Source organism: Pecten maximus, unplaced genomic scaffold (genome assembly GCF_902652985.1).
Source record: "Pecten maximus unplaced genomic scaffold, xPecMax1.1, whole genome shotgun sequence".
NCBI classification, from domain to species: domain Eukaryota; kingdom Metazoa; phylum Mollusca; class Bivalvia; order Pectinida; family Pectinidae; genus Pecten; species Pecten maximus.
The window spans coordinates 2,588-28,987 of NW_022979825.1; the positions used below are offsets into that span (position 1 = coordinate 2,588).

Genomic DNA, 26,400 nt, shown 5'->3' on the forward strand with positions numbered 1-26,400 from the left:
TGAATTCGCTCCACAGGCTGTCGATCTCAAATTCTAAATAGCACGCTGGAAACACTCAGAGGACATCATGGCTGTTTCAAAGAGAGTGAAATTTTCAGTGGTTACTCTAATTATTCAGATCGTTTTCATCGTCATTTACACCATATTTGTTGACTACGAAGATTCCGCGGATCCGACGAATCCCAATAAGGATTATCCAACACCTAAGTACTATCCGAGTAAGTCAAACATGCCCTTCTACTTATCTTATAAAATCAGTTATTTATACATGTATGCATCACAGGGACTTGGCACGAATTCGAAAAACACAGTCCACACACAGGGGTTCGTCACAACTGCGACCCATCTGATAATTATATTGTGTCATTTGTAACGTACCCTTGCTGTCCATATATATATAGTATAAACTACATATGGACCGTGGATTGTGACTGTGCCAAGTTCTTGTGGTGTGTATAAAACCTGTATATCATACCCAGGGGCCTGACACGTTTTATGATCCAAAATTATTTTCTATTTTTTTGATAATATTTGTTCATTGAAAATTCAGGAAGATGAGACGAGCTTTCACTCTGACACATACACACGAACACACACAGAGTGGGTAATATGAAAACAGCTCGAGCTTTCCATCATGAAAAACATGGACGATATGACGGAAAGGCCCGAGTGGTTTTCCGATTGTCGATTTTAGAAAGCCTATGGTTCTGGAATCAAACTCTCACGCTTTCAAATCGCAAAGAAATGTTTTAAAGAATTCGACCGTCAAAACCGAGTGAAAAATATACATTTTTATCGAGGTCGATCATCCATATTTCTTAAAATGTGTAAAATGTTATATATTTTTGACGGCATAAAGCGTACATCCTTTTTGTTGGATACTGGGACTTAATTTTTTTATAGTTTAAGATATTTTCTGTGTTTGTAATCGAGAAGAAATTTGTTTACATATCTACTGGATGAGATGTCCTGATATCTACCCCTATAAAACACCATCACGCAATGTTATTTACCAAAAACAACCCTGCAATATATCATTTGGAAGTACAAAATGTACATGTATAGTTATTTTACTGACTGTACTGTATAAATCTGCTAAACAGTAAGACCGCTACATACATACCTACATAGATATTAAATTCACTAAGAAAAAAAACATATCATAAAAGCCCAGACAGCTGGGCGGTACGATAAAATATTTTATACGTTCGGGAAAAATATATAATGAATCTAAAAATAGATTGAAAAGGTAACAATGTTTTGTTAGTGTGTAAATCTGGGACAAACAAGTCATACTTAAGAAAAAGATCATTTTCCCTCTTTTCGGGCCAGGTTCCCTAAAGTTACGACACACAGACACACACACGCACCCTCAGGTGAATCGCACCTTAAACTAAATTACCTTTACATGATAATCCTATGACAGGTCCTGCATGGACTCCTTGGTATACAATCAAAAAACGCTGATGAATGGTGACAAGATCGTCTTACAGTTGACACACAGGGGTATGATACTTCGTTGCAGAACATGTATATTTGAACCTACAAAACATTTTTTTCAGATTTTTATTTATTTATTTATTGTTTTTTGCCCCCCCCCCCCCCCCCCCCCAAAAAAAATAAATAAAAATGTGAAAAAAAAGTGCTATAGTTGTATATAGAAAATAACACCCCTCTATGAAATCAAAACAAAGATATAACATTCTATTAATCTCAAGTTAGACTGGCGATGTGACTACCTATTATACTAATGACAATTCCATCAGTAGCGTATATCACGAAGATTGATGTTCAGATATATAGAAAATAGGGAAATAGAAAAATAATAAATAAAAAGATAAACAAAAATAAACAAATAGATAAATAAGGAAGCCAAGACAATCACTTTGGATCCTAAAAGTATGAAAAATATATGTCTATATAAAGATCACACTCTATACCAGGGACATATAATAATATATTCCGACGAATCCCAATAAGGATTATCCAACACCTAAGTACTATCCGAGTAAGTCAAACATGTCCTTCTACTTATCTTATAAAATCAGTTATTTATACATGTATGGATCACAGGGACTTGGCACGAATTCGAAAAGGGAGAAGTCGTCTATAAGTTGGAAAAACTTGCTGACTAATCCCTTTGTCATTATTATATGTCAATAAAATATGTTTAAACTAAAACTAATAATATATTATATATCTCTTATATGTCCCTGTCTATACCAACAATTTCACTTTGTCATAGTTAACTATTATTAAACGCTAGCTGAAAACATTTCCTCCAATATTGTGCCACATGAATATAAACATATGGTTTGGTTTAATAATAATACCCGTATGAAAGCTGGAACTGTGTAATAGTCATTTTTTCTCAATCATTTATGGATTTTGAACTCTATCTTGCTTGTAACAAGCATTTCCATTGGCTTAAAAATAAGTTATCAGCCAATAACGTAAATGGTGACGTCGCCGATTGCAACGTCGCTTTAGATTGGCTCATACAGCGGCATAATAATTTCTAAATGAAAATAAATAAATCATACCATTGTTCTATATAGGTCATGCACGTGGTTATATATGTAACGTTCCCACGTGATGATTAAAGACGAAAAAAAGAAAAACGGAAAAAATATTTATAAATAAACACACGTGTTTTTTGGGCCGATATTTCATTCCTTCTGGTTGATATTTTTTAGGTTTAGTACTCTAAAGTGCTATTTGTGTCGGTCTACATCTGACATGAGTATAACGTTCTATCAATCTCTAGTTAGACAGGCGTTGTACATTACTTTAGTAACTTCTAATTATGACTATTCAAATAGTAGTGTATATCACAACAAATTAAAGGGTTATTCTCACGTGAATATTAATGGATGTCTAGAGATATAGAAAATAAATAGATAAATAAACAAAAAAATAATGAAGCCTAGATAATCGCTTTGGATTGCAAAAGTATGAAGAACATATGAAAAATATATGTCTATACAATATTTAGATTACATAAATAAATAAACAACCTGTTTATTACATTGGAATTTAATAAAAAAATCATTTCTTTTTGGTCTTACTGATTTTGGCATAAATAGAAAAGAAGATAATATGATACTCTTGACTATCAAACATTATATCTATAAATCTAGATGTCTTCAGAATAACCTTGATATTGTAGCTTTAAAAAAATCTTAAAAAGATTTGTATCTCACCCAGAACTTTATTGTCAGAGGTAAGGGAGAAAACTCCTTCAACCAGTTTAGAAAAGAATGGACCAAATGGGAAAGACACACTGGAAATATCTAATTAAAATTAAAAAAAAACAAAAAACAAAAAACAAAAAAAACTGATGATATTAATTTAGAACAAACAATCCTACCTTGTTTTTCTGTGTTTGTTCCTGTTTTGTCTATTCATATTTTGTTTGGCTGTTGTTAATATTTATCCAGGTATTTATTTGATTTGTATTAGATATACTATGATAATGGATGAACGTGTTGAATGCGTGTCTAAACTGTCTTATGTCATGTTTAATGTATAAATATGTTAAAAATTCTGAAAAAAAAAAATTATATATATATTTAGATTACACTCCATACCAATGTATTAAGGTGAATTGATAATAATTAAGCTTAGATGTAACAGTTGCTGAAAACAATTTTTGTGCCTCTTAGATAAACAAATATGGTTTGGTAACCATGGTTGCCAATACCTCATATCAAAGCTTAACTGTATAATAGTCAAGAGTTTCTTGAATTTGGTGAATGTATTATAACAAACTTGCTTAACAACTTAAACGTAGCACGTAACAAAGTCTAAAGTTTATGTAGAAACTTGTCCACAAAACCCGAAGGTTTGTAATGAATAAAACCACCGCATATTATGACAAAAGATACAAAGATAAAACTGACATGTAGAATATAGCGATGTCATTCAGATAGTGTCAATATCATAGTGTGTGCGTGGAGAATTCATATTAAGAAAATTATATAAAACCGATCAGATTACACAGCTACACACGCCTCAACTGAATATAATATATATTCTGCATCTATCTATTTACAAAGCTTTTGGCGGTTGAACGCGCAGCTGAGTATGATAATTTTTTGTATATACAATTATTTTGTGAAGCCAAATAGGGTTGGTTATTAAATACAAATACATTTATTACGAGATTTGACATCTGATACAGAGTAAACACAATGTGGTGTGCCTTAACAACATTATCACAACCATTAAGTTCCTGTTTTACGATATCTACCTTGAATATTATGCTCACATTCCTGGATTCACTGCATCGTGGATTGTTGTACCAGAAAATACGTTTAAGTTTTTCAGCAACAAAATACTTAGTGTAATGCTATTTATTTTTTACCATAAAATATTATAATTTTATTATGTATTTAATTTATCACTACACTTCATTTCGTTTCTAGTTACAGACATATGGACGCCGACTATATTACAGGATATTGAGTGAAACGCTGACAGTTTAATGCATTTCCATCACTTAACTTATACCAAAAATAATTACGACAGGAAATCACGTAAAAAGGATGAAAAATATAGATAAATTCCGTGGAAAACAGCTATCATAAGAACTATTTTATCGTAACATCCATCTTACTCTTAGATCTCTAGATCTGTCTTTTCCCCTGTCATTCTTCTTTGCTTTTCTTTCTTTACAATCATTGTTATAAGTAAAATGTGGCTATATTTTTCCAAAAGTTGAACTTTTAAAACGTTGAATTACCACGTAAAATCCTTACATATAATCACGCGCATGATCTATATAGAACAAATGTATGGGTGATTTATATAGAAAATATATGTTTGATACAGTTCACCACATGTATGGTTTATATGTAGATTGTTACGTGCATGATCTATAAAGAAGAATGCTTCGATTTTTATATAAATTATATGGTGTACAAAGGTTACCACGATCTATATCGTGTATGATTTATTTTTAAAATAACGTGCATAATTAATATGATTATTCACGTGTATTATGAAAATTTTGAAAATATACTACATTTTTGTATAACATAAACGTAATATGATCACGTGAAAGTTATATGCATGTATGTACATTGTATAATGCTATACTAACTGACCATATGAATGTTTTATACATCAATTCTGTGTAAATTGTCTATATATACATGTATATTAATTCACCACTTGCAAAGTTTATTTTCTTGTAAACCAGTTTACGCATCGACAGCTCAACACATGCATTGTTTTGTTTCAGTAAACCGGTTTATATATATAGTTCTATACCTCACAATGTAATGTTGTTTTATTTTTCAGTGTTTCTATATACACAGGCAATATTCCTTCACGTGAAATTCACATGAAATTCACATGAATTTCACGTGAAAAAATTAAGGTGAATTTCACGTGAAAAAAATATTCACGTGAAATTCATGTGAAATTCACATGAAAAAAATCATATGAATTTCACGTGAAAAAAATCACGTGAATTTCACATGAAACAAAATTCATATGAATTTCAAGTGAAATTCACGTGAAGGAATATTACCTGTGTAGAACAATGGTATGATTTAGATATAAATTACATTTTAATACATATCACCACATGTACGGTTTATAATTAGATTATATGGTATACATAGATTACCACGTACATGAACTACCACGTGTATGATACATATACGTAATATGATCACGTGCAAGTTATATACATTGTATAATGGTAAAGTAACTGGTCGTATGGATGATTTATACATCAATTCTTGGTATATTGTCTATATACAGCTCATTACGTACATTGTTTATTCTCCAGAGTTCCATGATATATAATAGTCTATATATAGCTCATCACGTGCATGGTAATAGACTATATATAGCTCACCACGTACATTGTTTATTCTCCAAAGTTCCATGATATATAATATAATGGTCTATATATAGCTCACCACGTGCATGGTAATAGTCTATATATAGCTCACCACGTACATTGTTTATTCTCCAGAGTTCCATGATATATAATAGTCTATATATAGCTCACCACGTGCATGGTAATAGTCTATATATAGCTCACCACGTACATTGTTTATTTTCCAGTGTTCCATGATATATAATGGTCTATATATAGCTCACCACGTACATTGTTTATTTTCCAATGTTCCATGATATATAATGGTCTATATATAGCTCATCACGTGCATGGTAATGGTCTATATATAGCTCACCACGTGCGTTGTTTTATTTTCCAGTGTTCCACGATGTATAATGGTCTATATATAGCTCATCACGTGCATGGTAATTGTCTATATATAGCTCACCACGTGCATGGTAATTGTCTATATATAGCTCATCACGTGCGTTGTTTTATTTTACAGTGTTTCAGGATGTCCATGTTATGATATTTGTGGGGTTCGGTTTTCTCTACACATTCCTACAGCGTTATGGGTACTCAGGTCCGGGATACAACATCCTACTGGGGGCTGTAGCAGTCCAGTGGACCCTCATAGTCAGGGCGCTGTTCTTTCACGACCTCGCCTCCGGAGGTCGCGTCAAGATGTCCCCTACTGAGTGAGTATGTCAAACTTTCGCTCTGCGTCTCTGGAAACCCTAGTAAATAGGTTAGACGCAATAAACCGTTCAGTTAGAGAGAGCCCTCTTAAGCTCGGTCGGTTAAGGGTAAGACTAGTTAGTTATCCAGAGATTCCAGGTTCGAGCACAGAAATACATTTAATTTGTCATGCGCTCTACTACATATGTCACGATAAAACCGAAGGTGTTTTTCACTTAAGTGTAAAAGTTTTATTTTTATTACGTGCATTCTTAATATCAACGAGGCCGACATGTACAGGGAAAGTAAAACATTTATTGTATTAATTGCAAAAGAGTTCTAATTATATAAAACCAGAGCAATCCATTTCTAAGAGAGGGATAAGAAGAAATAATTTATTTTGTACTTATGTGCGAAGGTACATAATGTTTAAAAAGATTACTTCTTAATGACCAAAAGACTATTTTTTGTATTTTACGGTTTTGGTACTTAAGTGCAAAATTAGAGATTTGCTCTAAAGTGAAAAAAAATTCGCCATTATGTATCTTTTTTTCCATTATGTGATTTTTTTTTAAAGTTAATCACTTAAGATAAATTCTCTTTCACTAAGTTGCCAAAGATTTTGAATTTAAGTAATTTCTGTATTTTATCCTAAAACGGCAGCCAACACGACAAGCTATTTGATTGGTGTCATAGAAACACACTGACCAATCGCTCAGATGATTTCTTTCTTCTGAAGATAACATAAGAATGTCAACCATGTCTAAAGTCTGTCAGTTTAACGGTATGACGACCTCGTTTGTTGTATAGTACAACAAGATGGCGATGACTAAGTCGCCTTCTATTGTGCCACGATATGTTCTAGGGACAATCAGGAACCGTCGGCACTTTCCGTAAACGAAAAAAAATTCGTTTACGGAAAGTGCCGACGGTTCCCGATTGGTTCTAGGGGGTGCAGAAAACGAAAGTGAAAGTACACGTTCTTCCAGGATAATTGAGGGTTGGTCTGGTAATGCCGGAGGTTGCAATAATATATCATTGTATAGGCTTTATGTTAAATCGATCTCGCCCGTTTTCTAAAGAATGTATTCCATTTCCTAAATTAATAATGATAAAAAAAACAATTAATAGATTTAGTTTAAACAGTGTTTTATTTAATTCATAGACATTGCATACAAAAATACAAAATATCAGTTCATAATTTACAAAAGGATCTGGAAACAAGCTTAAAGCTTATATCAATCCATCTCCCTCAAAAGGTCAGCATGATTTTATGTAGCATACAGCATAGTGGTCAAGTCACAACACTGCTTAATCATTTTACAATTTGTATAGGTACAATGTAGTTATATAAATGAAAATGTAAATTAATAGATTAAATTTCATGTTTCATAGGCCATCATGATGTTCTGGCAAGGATGTTTATAGTTCGTTGTAAACATTGCCGTTTTTAAATACAAAATGTTTGAGGGCATTTTTATATTTCATTTTTTCGTGATTTCGATAGAATGTTCAATTCATTTATTGTATTTCGATAACAAGGACTTAAAGATTTCCTTTTTATTTGAAATGGAATTCACCAATTAAATTTCAAAGTCTTTGCCTGCCGAGCCTCGAACCCCTTCCGTCAGACCAGTATTTATTGTTCTGATTCCCTGACGCATCGGGGATGTTTCATACTTCTGTAATAAATATCAGTAATAATGTGTCAGTTCAGCGATAATATGTTAATTCAGCGCTAATGTGTCAATTCAGCGACAATGTGTCAATTCAGCGACAATGTGTCAATTCAGCGACAATGTGTCAATTAAGCGACAATGTGTCAATTCAGTGACAATGTGTCAATTAAGCGACAATGTGTCAATTCAGCGACAATACGTCAATTCAGCGACAATGTGTCAATTAAGCGACAATACGTCAATTAAGCGACAATGTGTCAGTTCAGCGACAATGTGTCAATTAAGCGACAATGTGTCAATTAAGCGACAATGTGTCAGTTCAGCGACAATGTGTCAATTCAGCGACAATGTGTCAATTCAGCGATCATGTGTAAATTGATCACTGTTGTACTTCCTTTTTAACAGATAACCCATTAAACACAGATATATTTAAGTTCAGGGGCGAATCCAGAAACTGATGTGCCGAGGGGGCACAGATTAAAAATAAATAAATCTGAAGCCCACTTGTTTCTATTCTGGGCATGGGATCTGATGGCGAAAATACTCGTAACATACCGTACATACAAAAAATGTACTATAACTACATATACGTCCCAGCATCTATGAACCTGAAACTACATCTGGACAGTATAACTTTTAAGTCCAATTTGTAAATATAAGAATTTAGATGCTTCACCGCTGACAAACGATTTACTATGTTCGATTATATACAACACCAAACGTTACATACCGTACACGATTACCTCCAAGTTTAAGCTTTTCAATAAGCTTAGTCTTGTAATACGATATTTCAAATTATAGAGTACTGACAGGTCAGCAAATGTCTCGTCTTGTGGCAAGATATTATATTCATCGTAAACGCATGTGTCTGTATTGCTGAAGTTGACATTTGACGTTTGGACTTTAGAAACAGCGGCAAGGAAAGAAAACAGACATTATACGTGCACTATCATATGACTCTTGTTCTTAGGGAAATGAAAATGTCGATGTCAAACTCTTTTGTTTGCTTTGATCATTAGTGTTTTTTTTATTTTTGACTTTGCCCTCTGACCAAGTGACCTTGATCTTTGATCAATTGACTTCTTGTATAACTCCGACCAATATTGATTTGTGTCATAACGAAATATCCATAGTGAAAAAATGCAAAAATGGATCTTGACCCATTGACCTTGAGTTTTGGTATCAGTAGGTATTTTTGTGAACTCAACATCTGAATCAAATTTCATGTAAACCAGTCAATGAATACAGTACCTGCAAGTAATTACTATGGACACGAACTGCCCCTCCCACCCTTGTCAGTGTTGCCGTCTTATTATAAAATTTAGAGCCCAAACCTGTTATGTAAAATAGACCATGCCGTCACATATAACGAGTAGTATAAAGTGCATTACAATGACGTATACACACGGGGACATGGTGACTCATACTTCGGTCTTTGTGACATGTATATATGCATGTAATTTAACCTTACCCAGTTCCTTAATGTACCAATTATAATACACGCTTATAACTAAAAATAGTGCTACTGTCCTATACCTGGAAGCCTATCTCTAATTCTGAAAACTTGAATCGCCGCCATATTGACAGATATGAGATCATAAGGTAAAACAGTGCCTGACAACTACCCTTAGCGACATGGCCGCTCAGACAGCAGTCCCTGGGTGTCCCCGCCATAACGGGATGGGGTTTGTTTACGTGTGTAAATCGTGTGATGACCAGTTAATTTGTATGGAGTGTGTAACAGACAGTCACATCGGCCACACTCTAGGTAAACTGACTGATTACGTGGCGGACCAGACACGGGAAATACAGCAGTATGTTGTCAAGCTTTCCAAAAGCGACATTCCTCAAATCGAGCAGGATATTCGTGAAAGTGAGACAAGCGGTGGAGGATATCAGAAAATCATCAGTGACTTTAAACGTCAGGGGAAACAGATAAAAGACAACGTCGATAATGCTATTGACTCGTTTGTGAAGATGTGTACCGAGCTAGAGAAACTAAATACAAGTATTTCTGGGAAAAACAAAGCTGCACTAACTAAACATCTGAGAGAGGACCTGAAGCCCAAACTAGACAGATGCCAGCAGGTACTGACATCCTGTTCAACTGCTGACGTCACTACATTAGCGCGGGAAATCAGGAATACCTCCGTTGATCCACCCACTCTTGAACGTTTGCAGACACTGGAGTTCAAACCCGGAACCATCTCCACGGAACTCCTGGAACGCATGATTGGTAAGATACTTGTCGACGGGGAAGATCAGTCGTACAAACCGATTCCGACACCCGTGTTTCTGTCCGAGTTTAAGACGTCGTTTTATTTCGATGTATGTTGTACATGTCTTACTGGTGACGAGGCATGGTTATCATACTGGAAAGGTGAAAGCGTGTTCCGGGTGGACATTAGTGGCAATGTGAAGGAGACGATCGAGTGTAAGGTCAAAGTCCAATTCGATCTCCGTATCCCCGACCACAGGAAGGGTGTGGTTCTGTGTGCGTAATGACCGAAGTATCCGGGAAATCACGACGGGTGGTGACGTCGTTACACGCTTTAACGTTAACAATACACCACGTTCTCTGTGTATCACTAGTGATGACATGGTGGTGGTGGGGATGAAGGGAGGAATACAACTGTACACTACAGACGGCCGGGCAGTGTCAGCTGGAACAGGCGGTCCTTGTCGACAGGTGGCAGGAGTTCCTCGTCACACGGTTTCCTGTATAAAGACCGGAGATGTAGCTGCTGTTGATAGTGGTGATGTAAGTTATGACGACTACATCGCTGGAAAGGAACCAGACAAACAGCCTCATGTCATCGTGATGGATAAACACCTAAACCTGAAGTTTCGCTGTAAAGACCTTGGTACAACCAAATCAAACGGAAGTTCCAATCAGTCATCAAAGTTTTACCCACAAGATGTTTGTTTTGACGGAGTTGGTGATGTCCTCGTAGCGGAAAGGATCACCAAGTCGGTACTACTGATTGACGGGAATACTGGACGCTGTATGAGGACTGTTTATACATCTGATGGAATTACACCATGGTGTATCAGTCTACAGGAGGACGGTACCTTCTGGGTCGGACACAGGGATGGCAGCATGACGATATTGAAATATAAATAGACAATAGACATGTATCCCCGTGTTGAACAATGTATCAATATTCACTTACACAGAAGAGTAATTCAAATACTGTGGATTTTACGATTAATAATAGAAATTAACATGAAATTGTAAAACTACTTCACCTGAATATGATATATATATGTATATGTATAAAGAAATGAAAAGGAAATCTTTGATATTAATTACAGCTTAAAAACTTTGTCTTTTAATTTTACATTCGCATATGTATTGTAATCTATCGTAATATTCTTATGCTGTCTTTATAATTTATTTATTTGCCATAATATGAAAACAATCACATAAAGAGTCATCAAGTCAATCGAGTGAGAACGTAGCCTCATTGTGAATCACCATATACGGTCAATATGTAACTTATAAACTATATACTATGTATGCTATTCGGAGTTGCATTCTGGTTCTCTCATTTTGGAATTTTCTTGATGCCTGTACGGTATAAAGATATACCTTATATGACTCGTTGTTTTGATATCAGTGTCCTTGTTCTCATTTTGAGAACATGACATTTCTTGTATGTGAATTTATTTACCTACTCTATTAACTTGCATGAACACACGACGATCCTATATAAAACAATCTTCAACAGGAAACATTTCTTACAAGAACAATACAAACCAAAACTTATATTCCATTTCCAAAATACTGTATGATATGGTCTAATAAGGTAATGAGAGTGATAAATGGCTGTAATGTGAGAATAATAGATCAATGTTATGTTTAAATGAAACATAAACTTTATATGAAAATGGCAAATATTATATAATAACAATAATCAATTGAAATAAACTGTTATAATGGAAGATATATGTACTGTGAGATTAATATATATATGTACTGTGAGAGTAATAGATATATGTACTGTGAGAGTAATAGATATATGTACTGTGAGAGTAATAGATATATGTACTGTGAGAGTAATAGATATATGTACTGTGAGAGTAATAGATATATGTACTGTGAGAGTTATAGATATATATTTACCATTGTATGGCACTGCCACTATATAACCCTACCATTTCAGTTGCGAGTTCACCAGCTTATGAACTGCCAACAGGAAGTGATCTCTGCTACTGGTAAGCGCGGGAAATTTGAATTTGAAAATTTCAAAAATAAATCGCATGACAAATAAAAAATCGCAGATGGTAAATATAAGAATTGAACGGCTTTCAGTTGGCATTCATAGTCAATATGAATTCTAACTGGACGGAGGCAAATTCAACATGAAGCGCTAGCGCGCTTCATGGAATTTGCCTCTGTCTAGTTGGCATTCATATTGACTATGAATGCCAACTGAAAGCCGTTCAATGCTTAAATGTACTGTGAGAGTAATAGATATATGTACTGAGAGTAATATATATATGTAATGTGAGAGTAATATATTTATGTACTGTGAGAGTAATAGAGATATGTACTGTGAGAGTAATAGATATATGTACTGAGAGTAATATATATATATGTACTGTGAGAGTAATATATATATGTACTGTGAGAGTAATATATATATGTACTGTGAGAGTAATAGATATATGTACTGTGAGAGTAATATATATATGTACTGTGAGAGTAATATATATATGTACTGTGAGAGTAATAGATATATGAACTGTGAGAGTAATAGATATATGTACTGTGAGAGTAATAGATATATGTAATGTGAGAGTAATAGATATATGTACTGTGAGAGTTATAGATATATGTACTGTGAGAGTAATAGATATATGTACTGTGAGAGTAATATATACATGTATATGTACTTTGAGAGTAATAGATATATGTACTGTGAGAGTAATAGATATATGTACTGTGAGAGTAATAGATATATGTACTGTGAGAGTAATAGATATATATGTATTGTGAGAGTAATATATATATATATGTATTGTGAAAGTAATAGATATATGTACTGTGAGAGAAATAGATATATGTACTGTGGGAGTAATAGATATATGTACTGTGAGAGTAATAGATATATGTACTGTGAGAGTAATATATATGTGAACTGTGAGAGTAATAGATTTATGTACTGTGAGAGTAATATATTTATGTACTGTGAGAGTAATAGATATGTGAACTGTGAGAGTTATAAATATATGAACTGTGAGAGTAATAGATATATGTACTGTGAGAGTAATAGAGATAGGTACTGTGAGAGTAATATATATATGTACTGTGAGAGTAATAGAGATACATGTATGCACCGTGAGATTAATATATACATGTATATGTACTTTGATTTTGTAAATATCAGTGTTTTCATTTTCTATATCTCGCAGAAATATTCTTATTTCTGATAAAGTTAGATTTAATCTGATTTTATAACAATATACATAGGTACATGTAGACACTTAGCATTCCAAATTTTGGTTACATACAAATCTGTAGTAGATGTTTGGTAACAAAAACATCCATTTTGCAGTTAATTAGGCCACAGTGAGACAATAGGGGTTGGGGTGTTGACAACCCCAGGGGTCACCAACCATATTTGTAAACCTGTAATTTACGGGGTTATGCATGCTAAACATGCGCGTTTTGGCCCCTCGGAGCGACGGACAGCGAAGTTAGCGTTGTTCAAGTCACTTGAAGCTTGACCAACGGCAAATAAACATCGAAAGTAAACCTCTGCTGTTTGTTCTCCTCAACTTTAAAAAAATCTGAAATGTTTAAAGTTCTTAATTCAGTATGTAGAAATGCCCATGTATATTCATTAATTATTACAAGCAATTATTAAAAACTATATTTGCAAGGATTTTGACCATTGTTCTTTATTCTATTATATTTCTATTTGAGAACTGTTGTAAATAGATTTTCAATTGTCAATTAATTGTAAGCTTTAATCTATAGGAATATATTACCTTTTAAGTACAGTATTTGATTTTAGTGATAATAATTAATTGGTTAATATTATTCTTCCAAAGTGTAACATTAAAAGTCATTCTTCATAACCTTTAGATATTATTGGTCAATTAAAAGGAAATTGTTGTGATTTATCAGGCAAATTTCAATATCTAAATACGAGTTATTTCCCTTATGCATCCTGTAAAGTAAACTGATAAAAATAGGCCACGCCCCCAAGCGTCACTCCTTTTGATAAACAGGAAATGGTCATAATTGGTAACAATAACAAGTGCAAGCTGTCAAACAAATTTATTCACAGTCTAGACAATAGTGTAAATTATAAGGCTGAATATATTGGTAAACAGTTATTTTAAGTAATTAGGTAATAGGAATAGTTAATAATATTTTTTAAAAAAGAAAATGATTTGGAACTAGATTTGATTTTTGATGACTTTGTTTAGTGTTTAAATTCTGTGGTTGCAAGGGATATCAGATATTTTTTATTTGTAGTCTGATTTAATTTACACTAATGGTCATTTAGATTTTATGTACATGTATTGGTAGATTGATTATAACTGAATAATTGTATATTGAAATAATTAGAAGTTTAAATTATATTTCAAACTTTGTATAATCTTTCGAACAGATGTAGACATTTTATTTTCAACATTTGGAATGTATCATATAAAATTGTATGTGAAATTGTACCAAATTGTAACACTTGAAGCTTGACCAACGACAAATAAACATCGAAATTTAACCTCTGCTGTTTGTTCTCCTCAACAGAATCTAGCCTTAAGGGAAAATTCCCTAGTTAGTGACAAAACCCATCAACACACACAAGAAGTGCATGGAAATATTAATAAAGCATGTAAACGACTGAGTTTATGACGTATGTTGAAACAGTGTGAATTAGAAAGCTCTTGTAGCATTATACTGTTCATTTGTCAGACCAACTTTGGAATATTCAGATTATATTTTGGACAATTGAAATATTGGTGAATCTAATTTATCAAAATCTATACAGATTGATGTATGGAAATGATATCTATGTTTTAGAAGTGGTACTTAAAATTAAAATTATAAACTATATCAAGAAACATGTATGGGAAAATTATAATATATAGGCGCCAAAGCATTAATTATTTTTAATGTACAAACATTATAAATCACAAAAAACCCTGATGATTGGTTAAGTATCATTGAACCATTCATAAATCATTAGCAAGATATTGCTAACCTGCGTCACCATAACGTTTTCAATGTCCAAGGTCAAGACGAACCAATATCTATAATACGAGATTCTTCCCTAGTACCTTAGGGCTGTAAGTCTAAGTTCCTTGAAAAAAAATCTTAATCAAAATATAGCTAGTCCTAATGATACTATTTCTCCTACTTTCAAAAACTGTATCCCTCGCAGGGATTTTCCTTCAATAGAAACAGGGTCCGTTAAAAGGACCCATTCCCGTAAAAATTCTTGTGAAAATTCCCAATTTGCCACTGAAAATATCCCAATTTTGAAGTAATTTTTTAATGATCAATATGTCTTATATACAAAGACCTATATTAAGGCAATTTTGAATAATAAAAAAACAGCTAGATAACAAAATGAAATAAAAAATAAAACAAAGGCTATATTCATCAAAGAAAAACTGAAATTTGAATGAATTTCACTAGTTTTTGTTTTTCCAAATTTTGTTGCGAAGAAATTCCCAATTCAATGGACCCTAAACCCAGTTGAAAATAATGATCATTACTTTTTTGCTTGTCCTATTTCACTTATTCCAGGTTTTTGATTAATGAAATCTATGACGTTTTGCTTATTCTAATTCAATCCTATTAACTTCAGATAATAAGACCCTAGCGGGTGATATTAGCGAACTTGTTTTAGCTTATGTTCAATATTATATAAATAGTACAAAATGGTTTTAGGTTATTACGTTGAAATAACTGAATAATTAAAAATTATCATTAAACAGTCTGATACTATAATTATAACATTTTATATAAGTAGTACTTCCTTAGGTTGAGTATACACATTATGTAGGTGTGTTGTATGTAACGGTGTGTGTCATGTACATGTAGGATGTAGGTAGGCAAGTTTGCAAGTAATAGTTAGTTGTTTATAGAATTAATAATGGTATTGTGCATTACATGAAGTGATCATTCTACTCTCTGAACGTCTGTGTAATATTATCATTAATACTTACATTCATTAATCTATTTCTCTTTATATACATACTATACCGTCTATAATATATATTGTTTACTTTATTTATATTGGAGAGGACTTCTATAGGCTTGTATGTTGTCCAATCCATTTGTAAACAGTAAAATTTGTTGATATGAAATAATTCATACATGTAATGTGATAATGTGACTGTAGGTAATTATAACGTGAGATGTCTCTATACTATATATATGCTGTGAGTGTTGTGAATTACAGTAATAAAGAACTGAACTGGTCTGAATATATTTAGCTCTTTTTATAGGATTCCTATAAAATAATCCATTTCTACCTTACAGTAATGTCAAAATCTTCATGGGGAGTTATATAAAATTCAATAGTTACATAAATATGTCCGAAGCAAATTTGTGTTGCTTTAGATCTGGTGACGTCATCGGTACTTACATTATAGAATGATTAGCGGCGACTTCAATGCAGCCACGGTACTGATCTCGTTCGGGGCTCTCATCGGAAAGACTGGCCCCCTACAGCTTTTGGTCATGGTAGTTTTGGAAGTTGTCTTCGCTAACCTCAACGAGTATATTGGAACAGAACACCTAAAGGTATGGCAATGATGTTATCTGCTTCATTTATCGCAGTGTCATAAGCACCCTGATTCGGTATAAATGACGTCATCTGTCCATCTATAGCTAGGTGTGTTAAGACCCTAATATGACAATACATGTGTGACGTCATCCTGTAACCCATTGTTTTCATGACATCATCTGACCATCTAAAGCTAGGTGTGTTACGACCCTAATATTACAATACATGTGTGACGTCATCCTGTAACCCACTGTTTCCATGACGTCATCAGACCATCTATAGCTAGGTGTGTTACGACCTAATATTACAATACATGTGTGACGTCATCCTGTAACCCACTGTTTTTATGACGTCATCTGACCATCTATACATGGTTATGTCACATCATTGATATGACAATGCATGTATGACGTCATCAGTTACAACACGGATTGCCTGACGTCATCTCGCCATCTTTCTCTAGATGTGTTACATCATAAAGACATATCTGTACCGCATTCAGTCACAATTCATATGCAACTTTTGAGTAATATGATGCATATGCATATAAATTCATGTGCTATAACGTAACATTTGACGTCATCAAATTAAGGCGAATGTAACCTGTGATGTCATCAGTTTACATTAGTGTAACGTTTGATGTCATCAGTTTTAGGCGAGTGCAAACTGTGACGTCACCAGTTTTAGATGAGTTTTACCTTTGCCGTCATCAGTTTTAGGCGAGTGCAACCTGTGACGTCATCAATTTTTGGCGAGTGTAACTTGTGACGCCACCAATTTTAGATGAGTGTAACATGTGTCGTAGGTATAACATGTACAAGTGACGTCATATGTTCTATGTTGATCTAACTTCTGACGTTATCTGTTCCAGGTGAGCGATATTGGTGGCTCTATGTTTATACACGCGTTCGGAGCCTACTTTGGACTAGCTGTGTCACGTGTCTTATACAAACACTCACACAAGACCTCAGCCAGCCTCCGTACCGGGTACCTGTCCGACATCTTTGCTCTGATTGGTAGGTAATTAGGGACTAAGATTCGTGTTGCATATTTAAACCAGCCAAGGGTTGAAAATGTGTTATTTGTTTTTTTTTTGCAATTATTCCAATGTTGTGCCACATTTAACATTTGTTAAAAGGTGTTTAATAATCTGTGAAATGGAGTCAAAGTCTTTAGGTGATAACGACAAAGTCGATCTAGCGGCGCGGTTTATACAATATATCACCATGCGTAAAATATTAATTATCTGCGACGGGATGTCATACTTGAGTATATGATGTCCATGTCTGATGCGAACTGCCACATGAGCAGTGAAAACCAAGTTCAGGCAGTTGGCCTAAAATTTAGATATATATTTCATATTACTCGGCTTCCTCCGATCAAAACAACAAATAGCGTCAGGCAAAACCTCAAATATTGAATGCCGAAAGTATTTTTTTCACATATAGCGGCATGATTTTGTACATGTATATAGTCTAATCCCAAGTATATTCCAAAGCTTACCGAAAGCAAATGCTTTGAGGGGAAAATAATTGGGTATTATCAATTACATTCCTTTTGGTATTGTCTCCTAATTTTTCCTTTGTTATTCTAGGTACCATTTTTCTGTGGTGTTTCTGGCCTAGTTTTAACGCTGGTTTAGCCTCGGAGGATGGCAGACTTCGAGCGGTCATCAACACCTTCTCCTCACTTCTCGCCTGTGTTGTGGTTACCATGGCAATCTCCTCCATGCTTAGTCGACGAGGCAACTTCGATATTGTAAGTGTTATAAGCATTTTGATATTTTTTTTTCAATTTGGTTGGGAACATAGTGTTGTATTCATTTTTGTATCAAAATGCAAACCAGATATTTATCGATTCGGTTTTAAACATTGGCGAAGTGTTGTGTTACGTTTTCCACATATATTGCTACCTGAATTTATCCATTGTTGGTATGATGGGCTATCTGGTCTTGTGAAGTGTAGATTAATTTGATTAATCGACAATTTAGGTATCATACTAATAGTTTCAATTTAAAATAGTATAACGAATAGTGAAACTTGAAATGGATTTTGTTATTCAATTTCAATTTCAACAAATTTTATTGACATATGAGAACATCGGAACAGACATCAAACATAGGCTATCTATAACAGGTGGTAAGATACACACATTGTTATTAGAGATTGAGTTAAGGGGAAGTAACTCCTTGAAGTAAGCAGACTTGTCCAATGCTCTTTGAGATAGTATAGATTTATCCCCCCTAACAGATACAATCCATATGCATAACACATCGGCCATTCACTGATGAGGATCAAAAAACAATTTCAGCAATATATATACATAATTATTTTAAGTAAGGTTACACCAACTCTTGCAAATATTATGATAATTCCTTTATCAATTTGAAAGAAGTTACTTCATATTGAGGGTATACTATTATGTAAACAAAGAGAAAAACAATGATAATTTTCGAAGCTATCAAAAGCCAATTCCATTCAGTAGGTATAAATCAGGTAAAATGAGTAATTACTTAAAGGGTCATTCTTTTGTTTCAATAATGTTTAGGTCGTCAAACGTAATTTACTTGAAAATATGTATTTTGTTCCAAGTATTAAAATTGATAATCTTAACATTAATACGGCAGTTTTACTCTCAAGATAAACCAAAGTTCTTCGAGTATAAAATCCCGAAAATTCTTAATTTGATCCAAAATATCACTAATTTCTGAAAAGACTACGATATTTGTCTACAATACGCATTTTCCCTGTACATTTCGGCGTTAATTTTTATTACCTGTTTGCAGAAACACTCATTTAATCATCGTTCGGAGATAAATTTCTGATGTCCGAACGAAGGAATGCCCCTTTAACAACAGTTAGATAGTAGTAGTATCTACACAATAGATAACTTCCCTATCAGTTTACATCAGGTATACTGTGTATCGCTATATCGTCGTAATCCACCAGGAGATTTTACTCAGTTGATAGCATAATAATGAGTTTTGTTATCATCGTTCTCCCTTAGAGAACGTTGCATTGCCTTGCTGGGGTTTCATCAACTTTCCTTAATCTTCCACATAGAAGTATTATTGGATTAAACTCTTAGTTAAGGGTCATTTTCTTAAATCTACAATGCTTTCATATGATATAGTGTACTGTAAGATAAAGAATTTCCTTATGTTGATTAAACCGGGGACTGTATGAAAGTTATTTCTGATATCGTCAATTAAGAAGAAGATATACATTTTCAGGGATATTCACCGATCCTGAAATAAAGATACCATATTATACCATCTTCGATATTCTTTACTTTTCTTTTAACATAAACTTTATGATATTCAAGAGTCATCTACAAAATGCTTCACTTGCTGGTGGCGTGGCTGTTGGCACATGCGCAAACATGCCAATCAAACCAGGGGGAGCCATGGTGCTCGGATCGGTAGCTGCCATCATTTCAACGCTAGGGTATAAATACGGCAGTGTAAGTATATGGTCCTTATAAGTTTGTTTTATTAATAAATCTAGAAAGAGTATCTTATAGTTTATCAAATGTTCTGCTCAGAGTTCAGCTATGTATATTTTAGTCATTGTCTACAAAACGTTTTGTTGCTATCAACAATAAAGGATCAATGATGCTATCCTTAAATGACGACAGAGAAAATCGACACTCAAACGAAACCGTACTTCTTACTCAAAATCGACGGTAAAATGTGAACAAAATATAAATTTGCATGACAGCCTGTAAAAATACAAGGAGAAATAGATATCCTTAAATGACGACAGAATACATCAGTAAGAGAATAAATCAGTAAGACAATACATCAGACAGAGAATACATCAGTCAGATATTACATCAGGCAGAGAATAAATCAGACAGAGAATAAATCAGACAGAGAATACATCAGTCAGAGAATACATCAGTCAGAGAATACATCAGTAAGACAATACATCAGTCGGGGAATACATCAGTCAGGGAATACATCAGTCAGAGAATACATCAGTCAGGGAATACATCACTCAGTGAATACATCAGTCAGAGAATACATTAGTCAGATAATACATCAGTTAGAGAATACATCAGTCAGAGAATACATCAGTGAGAGAATACATCAGTGAGAGAATACATCAGTGAGAGAATACATCAGGCAGATAATACATCAGTCAGAGAAAACATCAGTCAGAGAATACATCAGTCAGAGAATACATCAGTCAGAGAATACATCAGTCAGAGAATACATCAGTCAGAGAATACATCAGTCAGAGAATACATCAGTCAGAGAATACATCAGTCAGAGAATACATCAGTCAGAGAATACATCAGTCAGAGAATACATCAGTCAGAGAATACATCAGTTTCGATTTCATCTGAAATAATTTCACTGCGCTTGCGTTACAGGATATATTGGCCTCCAGATTGAAAGTCCACGACCCGGCAGGTATAAATAATTTACACGGCATGCCGGGAGTGTTAGCAGCTTTTGGTGGAGCGGCCATGGCAGCATTAGCGACAAAGGACAACTTTGGTGACAGGTAAAAATAATAATGATAATGTTGAAAAAAAATAGAATAAAATAAAAACAAAAACAACCAAAAAATCACGCTCATATATGATTTGCGTCGTTTAGCAAGAATATTAGCAATTTAATTGTTCCGTTGTATGAGTGATTAAAATGCATTGCAATGTGTATGTGAGTTATATGCTTGGTGTTCTCAGGTAAGAAAATGCAAGTTTGACATTTATTTCAGCCTACAGCTGTATGGTGCTGTTTAATTCATTTTGTCCCTATTATTTATATTATATTAAATATCTTTTTGCAATCCCGCATTAATAACATTGAAACAGATGATTTGTAACCAACCTTACAATTTGTGCTGTGTGACTGGTAATCAAACACAACATCCCGATTATCCTTGTACACCAGTGGTAGTGTCCCACTTAATGACATAAACATACCATATCGTCTAACTGGCTCACACATGTCCTACAGTGCGACGTCCTATATTAATTGTGACGTCAAAATTATTAGGTCATCGATTATTTTTGACGTCACAAAAGTGTTATTAAATATTTGTCTTTGTTATTTATGACAAAGCCGTATCACATGGTAGAACTGCCTTGTAACGGCCAGGATGATTATGTAATATTTATTTATTTTATTTATCTATCTTTTATTTTTCTGTTTATCATTTATTTATTCGACCAGTCTCTACGTCATCTTTCCTGCCCGGGCCCATAATACCATTAATGGAACTTTGTATCCCGAGGGTCGGTCTGCCAACGAGCAGGGAGGATATCAGGTGGCGGCCCTCGTGACAACCCTGACGATAGCTATAGTCGGGGGTCTAATAACAGGTAATTATCTTAAAATCAAAATATATCATTGGTATCCTAGGCAACGTTCCAGGAGAATATGACCATGTGTTCCGGAAGAGTAAGCGTCCTCATTGACGACACTCACCATTCAAATCTAGGTAAAATCTGGATTAACCAACATAGTTTAAATTGCGAACTACGATGGTGACTACAACTAGGCATATCAACAAGCATTGAACATGTCTGACTGAGTAAGCTTGACCATTCTCGGTTAACATACCAGAACCGCGATGATGGAAAATGTATTCTTCTGTCCTACAGGGCTTGTGATGCGTATCCCGATCTGGGATGACCCCGAGGATGAGTTCCTGTATGACGACAGAGATTACTGGGAAATTTCGGATCATGGCTTCCCTAGCGACCTCAGTGAAGTTCGACCCTTGACTACTGATGGGTAATTAAAACAAATCTTGGACAATTATCATGTCTGTCTTTAGGCGAAAAAACAACAACACTGGTCCTGGTTGTCCTATAACGCCAGGACAGTGTTCTTTATTGTTCTATAAAAAAGAAAGTTCCTTTATTGCTTTATTGATAGATAATTTTTGGGGTAAAATATCTTATTAACATGCAGGTAATTTTGAAAAATATATGTTTAAAAGTATAAAATCGGTTTATCTCGTTCCTTTACTCAAAATTTATACTGACAAAAACAGTGCAATGTTTTAGACAGGTTTTCTTGAACCAGTCGAGCGTTACTTTTAGGTGGTAAAATATATAAGAATGAATTGGGAGAACTATCCATTTTACGAAATATTAAAATTGTACCGTATACAACTCTCGACTTCTTTTGTGTTTTGAATACATTACATGATCATAATATTATGATCACAAGATCACATGGTCAAAATATCACATGGTCAAATGATCACCTGATAAAATAATCACATCATCACATGATCACTATCATTATTACGTCTGTTTTCTGTTCTAGAGAGATGCTGAGGAACTCCACTAATGGTGATGAAATGTAGCACGACATTTGAGACTTGTTGGAGACGATGTTCAAACTAAACTGTTCTATTGCTATATAATATATACATATAAATTAATAACCGTCAAGAAGACAGCGTTTTTTTACGTTCCCTACTCAACTAGATGTAATATATGTTAGCTTTAGTTATTTTACAGCAATTGTAAAACAAATTATAGCAGTTTATATTAATCACGCTTGTTTACCCAGATAGAAGCCAGCGAGGTGTCCTTATAGTATGTCCATCCTCAGTGATCGCTACTGTACATGTATGTGTGGACTTAAATTTGGCGAGATACACTACCTCATTAAATTTTCTGATTTCTTAACAATATGGCTGATACATTAAATAGTACAACCGGAGCTTGGTCCGGACGCATCATTAACGAGGTCATATTTCTTTCAGCCTGTAGGACACCCCATTACACATGTTTAACTGTCCAAATGTGCTTCAATATCAACCATATTTAGAAGGCACTTCCCTATTGACATAGTTATCTACATTAATCTCTAATGGCTAATTCTACATGTACATGATTGATATTGTAGATTATCACGCTCACGTGCTTGTTTTACATTTTTACAAATTTATTAAATATATACATGTATACATACGAAGAAAAATATTTTCTTATATTTTATTGCATATTATATACTTTATTAAAGAATAAACTACTTTTGTTGTTTCTAATGTTATCAATATTACAAAATGGATTCCATCGTGATATACATGTATACGACAGCGTTCTCGAGATGTCACATTTTGGTAAATAGCCATGTTGCGCTGGTGTTTTGTGTGTGCTTATACCTATTTTAAACTACTGCAAACATTTCAAACAAATAAAACACCATGTTCTCTTTTGAATGAATCAGAATAAACATTTCATACCTGGAATATTTAAATATATAATAATTGTGTAGTAATTGTGGCCTTTTTAAAGTCGTGTGATTACATTTGTCAGTATACAATTATAGATTTGGTTTGGGTACGTGTACCCTATCTATTGCTATTCCAGTAAATTTTAGATACATTTTAATTTTAAGAGTTTGTGTAAATCTATAAAAGATTTAGTTAACGTTTGATAAAAGCAAAATGTAGGACGTTGATGAGGGATTGCATCATGGGAAATAAATACCTTGGTTTAAGCAAGCTATTTTGAATTACTCATTTTTAAAAATTCTAAACCATCAAACTAGTGTAAACCTAATACATGTAATTCTTGGCGCGCTCAAATTTTTGCGCATTGCTAATTTTTAACAAATCGAAGTGATTAATTAGCGCACAAATATTAGTTGTTATAGAAATAGTCAAAAGAAAGTGTAATAAGCGCAATCAAAATTAAGCGCAATGTTTAAGCTCGAAAATCTCGAAAATAATATTACTGCTGAAAATTGTATGTCTGCAGTATATCACCTTACACATTGATTCGTCTAGTATAGCCACTATGTTATCGGTGTATCGGTCTCTCGCTGTTATTTGCTTACGTACGTAGGGCTAAAAACTAGAACGTTCCGAAAGGTCATAATATATAACGCTATCAACGGAAGTATGTAAATACCCTTAGTGAATGTACATGTAAGGTCGTACACACAGTAAACAGCGAACTAGGACAACCATATATCGGGTCACACCACAGGGACAAAAATGGCGTCCGGGTTGTCGCCTCGTCTGCTATCGCTTCTAAAGTTTAGGCTTGCTGTCACTGTTTCAGCATCCATATTTTTCATCATTGGAGGATATTACAAGTTTCCGTTTGCCCTCCCAGTTATGACTTCCACTTCTGAAAAACTGATCTTCACGATGCGATGTCAACTGTTTGGGGCCTTAACATTGTTTATGGGTATTCATGGTGTCGGAGGAGTTCGGGCAAAGTCGGACGCCGCGAGTGACCCAATCAGAGGGAATGGTGAACATCTCGTCTATGTACCGAAGAGAATTCTACAAAATACTGTAGAACAGTTCGTCTTCCATTTCATCGGTCAGCTCGTCTTATGTACCTATCTGTCATCGGAGGCGATGAAAATCATCCCCGTTCTCGTCGCCCTATTTGTCATCGCCAGAATTGTTTACCAGATCACCTACAAGATAGATGCCATGTTGCGGATATATGGATTTATGAGTACGTTTGTTCCCACTGTTGGGGTTTATGCTTACTGCTTGTATTGCTTCCTCACACAGTAGTACAGATTGTACTTTAATTCTGACAATCTGACGAGGAGATTAAGTGTGATGTTGTGTATGATTGGACCAAAGAGCATAGTATCAGCTGTCTGAGTACACTGACATTGATACAAGAAGGAAAAGACAAAGAGGAAATCCGTCAAACTTCAAACTTCCAAACTTTGTTTCATTTCTCTTCACAAAATTTGATGCACAGAGAAAAATATTTTTACAACGAAGCAAATTTGATACATGTGGAGGACAGATGAGGAGACTTTTCGAAAAATAATTTATAAATTTCATGATGTTTATGTGTTTTTAGATCATCCAGAAATCGACGATAACTAAGATGTTATTTACGAGATAATGGTATAATTAATACGAAGCTGAGTGCAATTTATATAGCATTGAATTAATAGGGAGGTATCTTTGTTACGAATACTTTATAACGTTAATTGAGAGAACATCCAGAAATTGAAGATATTCATTTTACACCGTTTTCAAAGATAACGATAAGGTCGTTGTATTTACGTTATAATTTATACGAAGCTGTGTACAATTTATATGGCATGGAGTTAAAAGGGCAGTATATTTGTTTGTTATGTCTACTTAATAACGTTACTAGTGTGCATACGGCTGGTCAGGAACGCCATCTGGATACGCCCCAACGGTCCATCATGGAACAGGGACGAGGGGGCCACAGATCTAGACTCTCGCACATCTATGACCACGTGTTAAACAAAGCGTGGTTGATTCGACTACAGTATATCATACCATCTACCAAATTGTACACTTTATCATTCAATTTTATTTTTACCATCTCGTCACACTGTTTTCCAACTTAGTGTCCTAGGGATCATGATTGACGAAACATCTTAAAAAGTCGATCGGGTCTATTACCATCTCTGACACTATATATATGTCGGTGCTAGTTAGTACGCTTCACA

The 26,400-nt window shown here is 34.2% G+C and overlaps 3 protein-coding genes across 4 annotated transcripts; all 3 read left to right on the plus strand.

Moving 5' to 3' along the window:
* LOC117319231 (ammonium transporter Rh type A-like) lies at positions 1-26,039 on the plus strand. Of its 2 annotated transcripts, XM_033874063.1 has the most exons (10): positions 1-218; positions 6,360-6,552; positions 16,831-16,981; positions 17,836-17,980; positions 18,559-18,722; positions 20,289-20,426; positions 21,342-21,475; positions 22,150-22,298; positions 22,581-22,713; positions 23,254-26,039. In XM_033874063.1, the coding sequence occupies exons 1-10, from the start codon at positions 68-70 to the stop codon at positions 23,291-23,293; spliced, it is 1,398 nt and encodes a 465-aa protein (XP_033729954.1). In that variant the 5' UTR covers positions 1-67; the 3' UTR covers positions 23,294-26,039. The 2 variants fall into 2 exon arrangements, with proteins under 2 accessions (XP_033729954.1, XP_033729955.1); XM_033874064.1 differs by lacking the exons at positions 1-218; positions 6,360-6,552 and adding an exon at positions 10,368-10,447.
* Positions 9,789-11,934, plus strand: LOC117319232. Its single transcript, XM_033874065.1, has one exon. The coding sequence runs from the start codon at positions 9,847-9,849 to the stop codon at positions 10,711-10,713; it is 867 nt and encodes a 288-aa protein (XP_033729956.1). The 5' UTR covers positions 9,789-9,846; the 3' UTR covers positions 10,714-11,934.
* On the plus strand, positions 24,938-25,801 carry LOC117319230 (transmembrane protein 79-like). The gene is made up of 2 exons (XM_033874061.1): positions 24,938-25,412; positions 25,776-25,801. Exons 1-2 carry the CDS (start codon positions 24,938-24,940, stop codon positions 25,799-25,801), a joined length of 501 nt encoding a protein of 166 aa, XP_033729952.1.
* Positions 26,040-26,400: the final 361 nt, after the last annotated feature.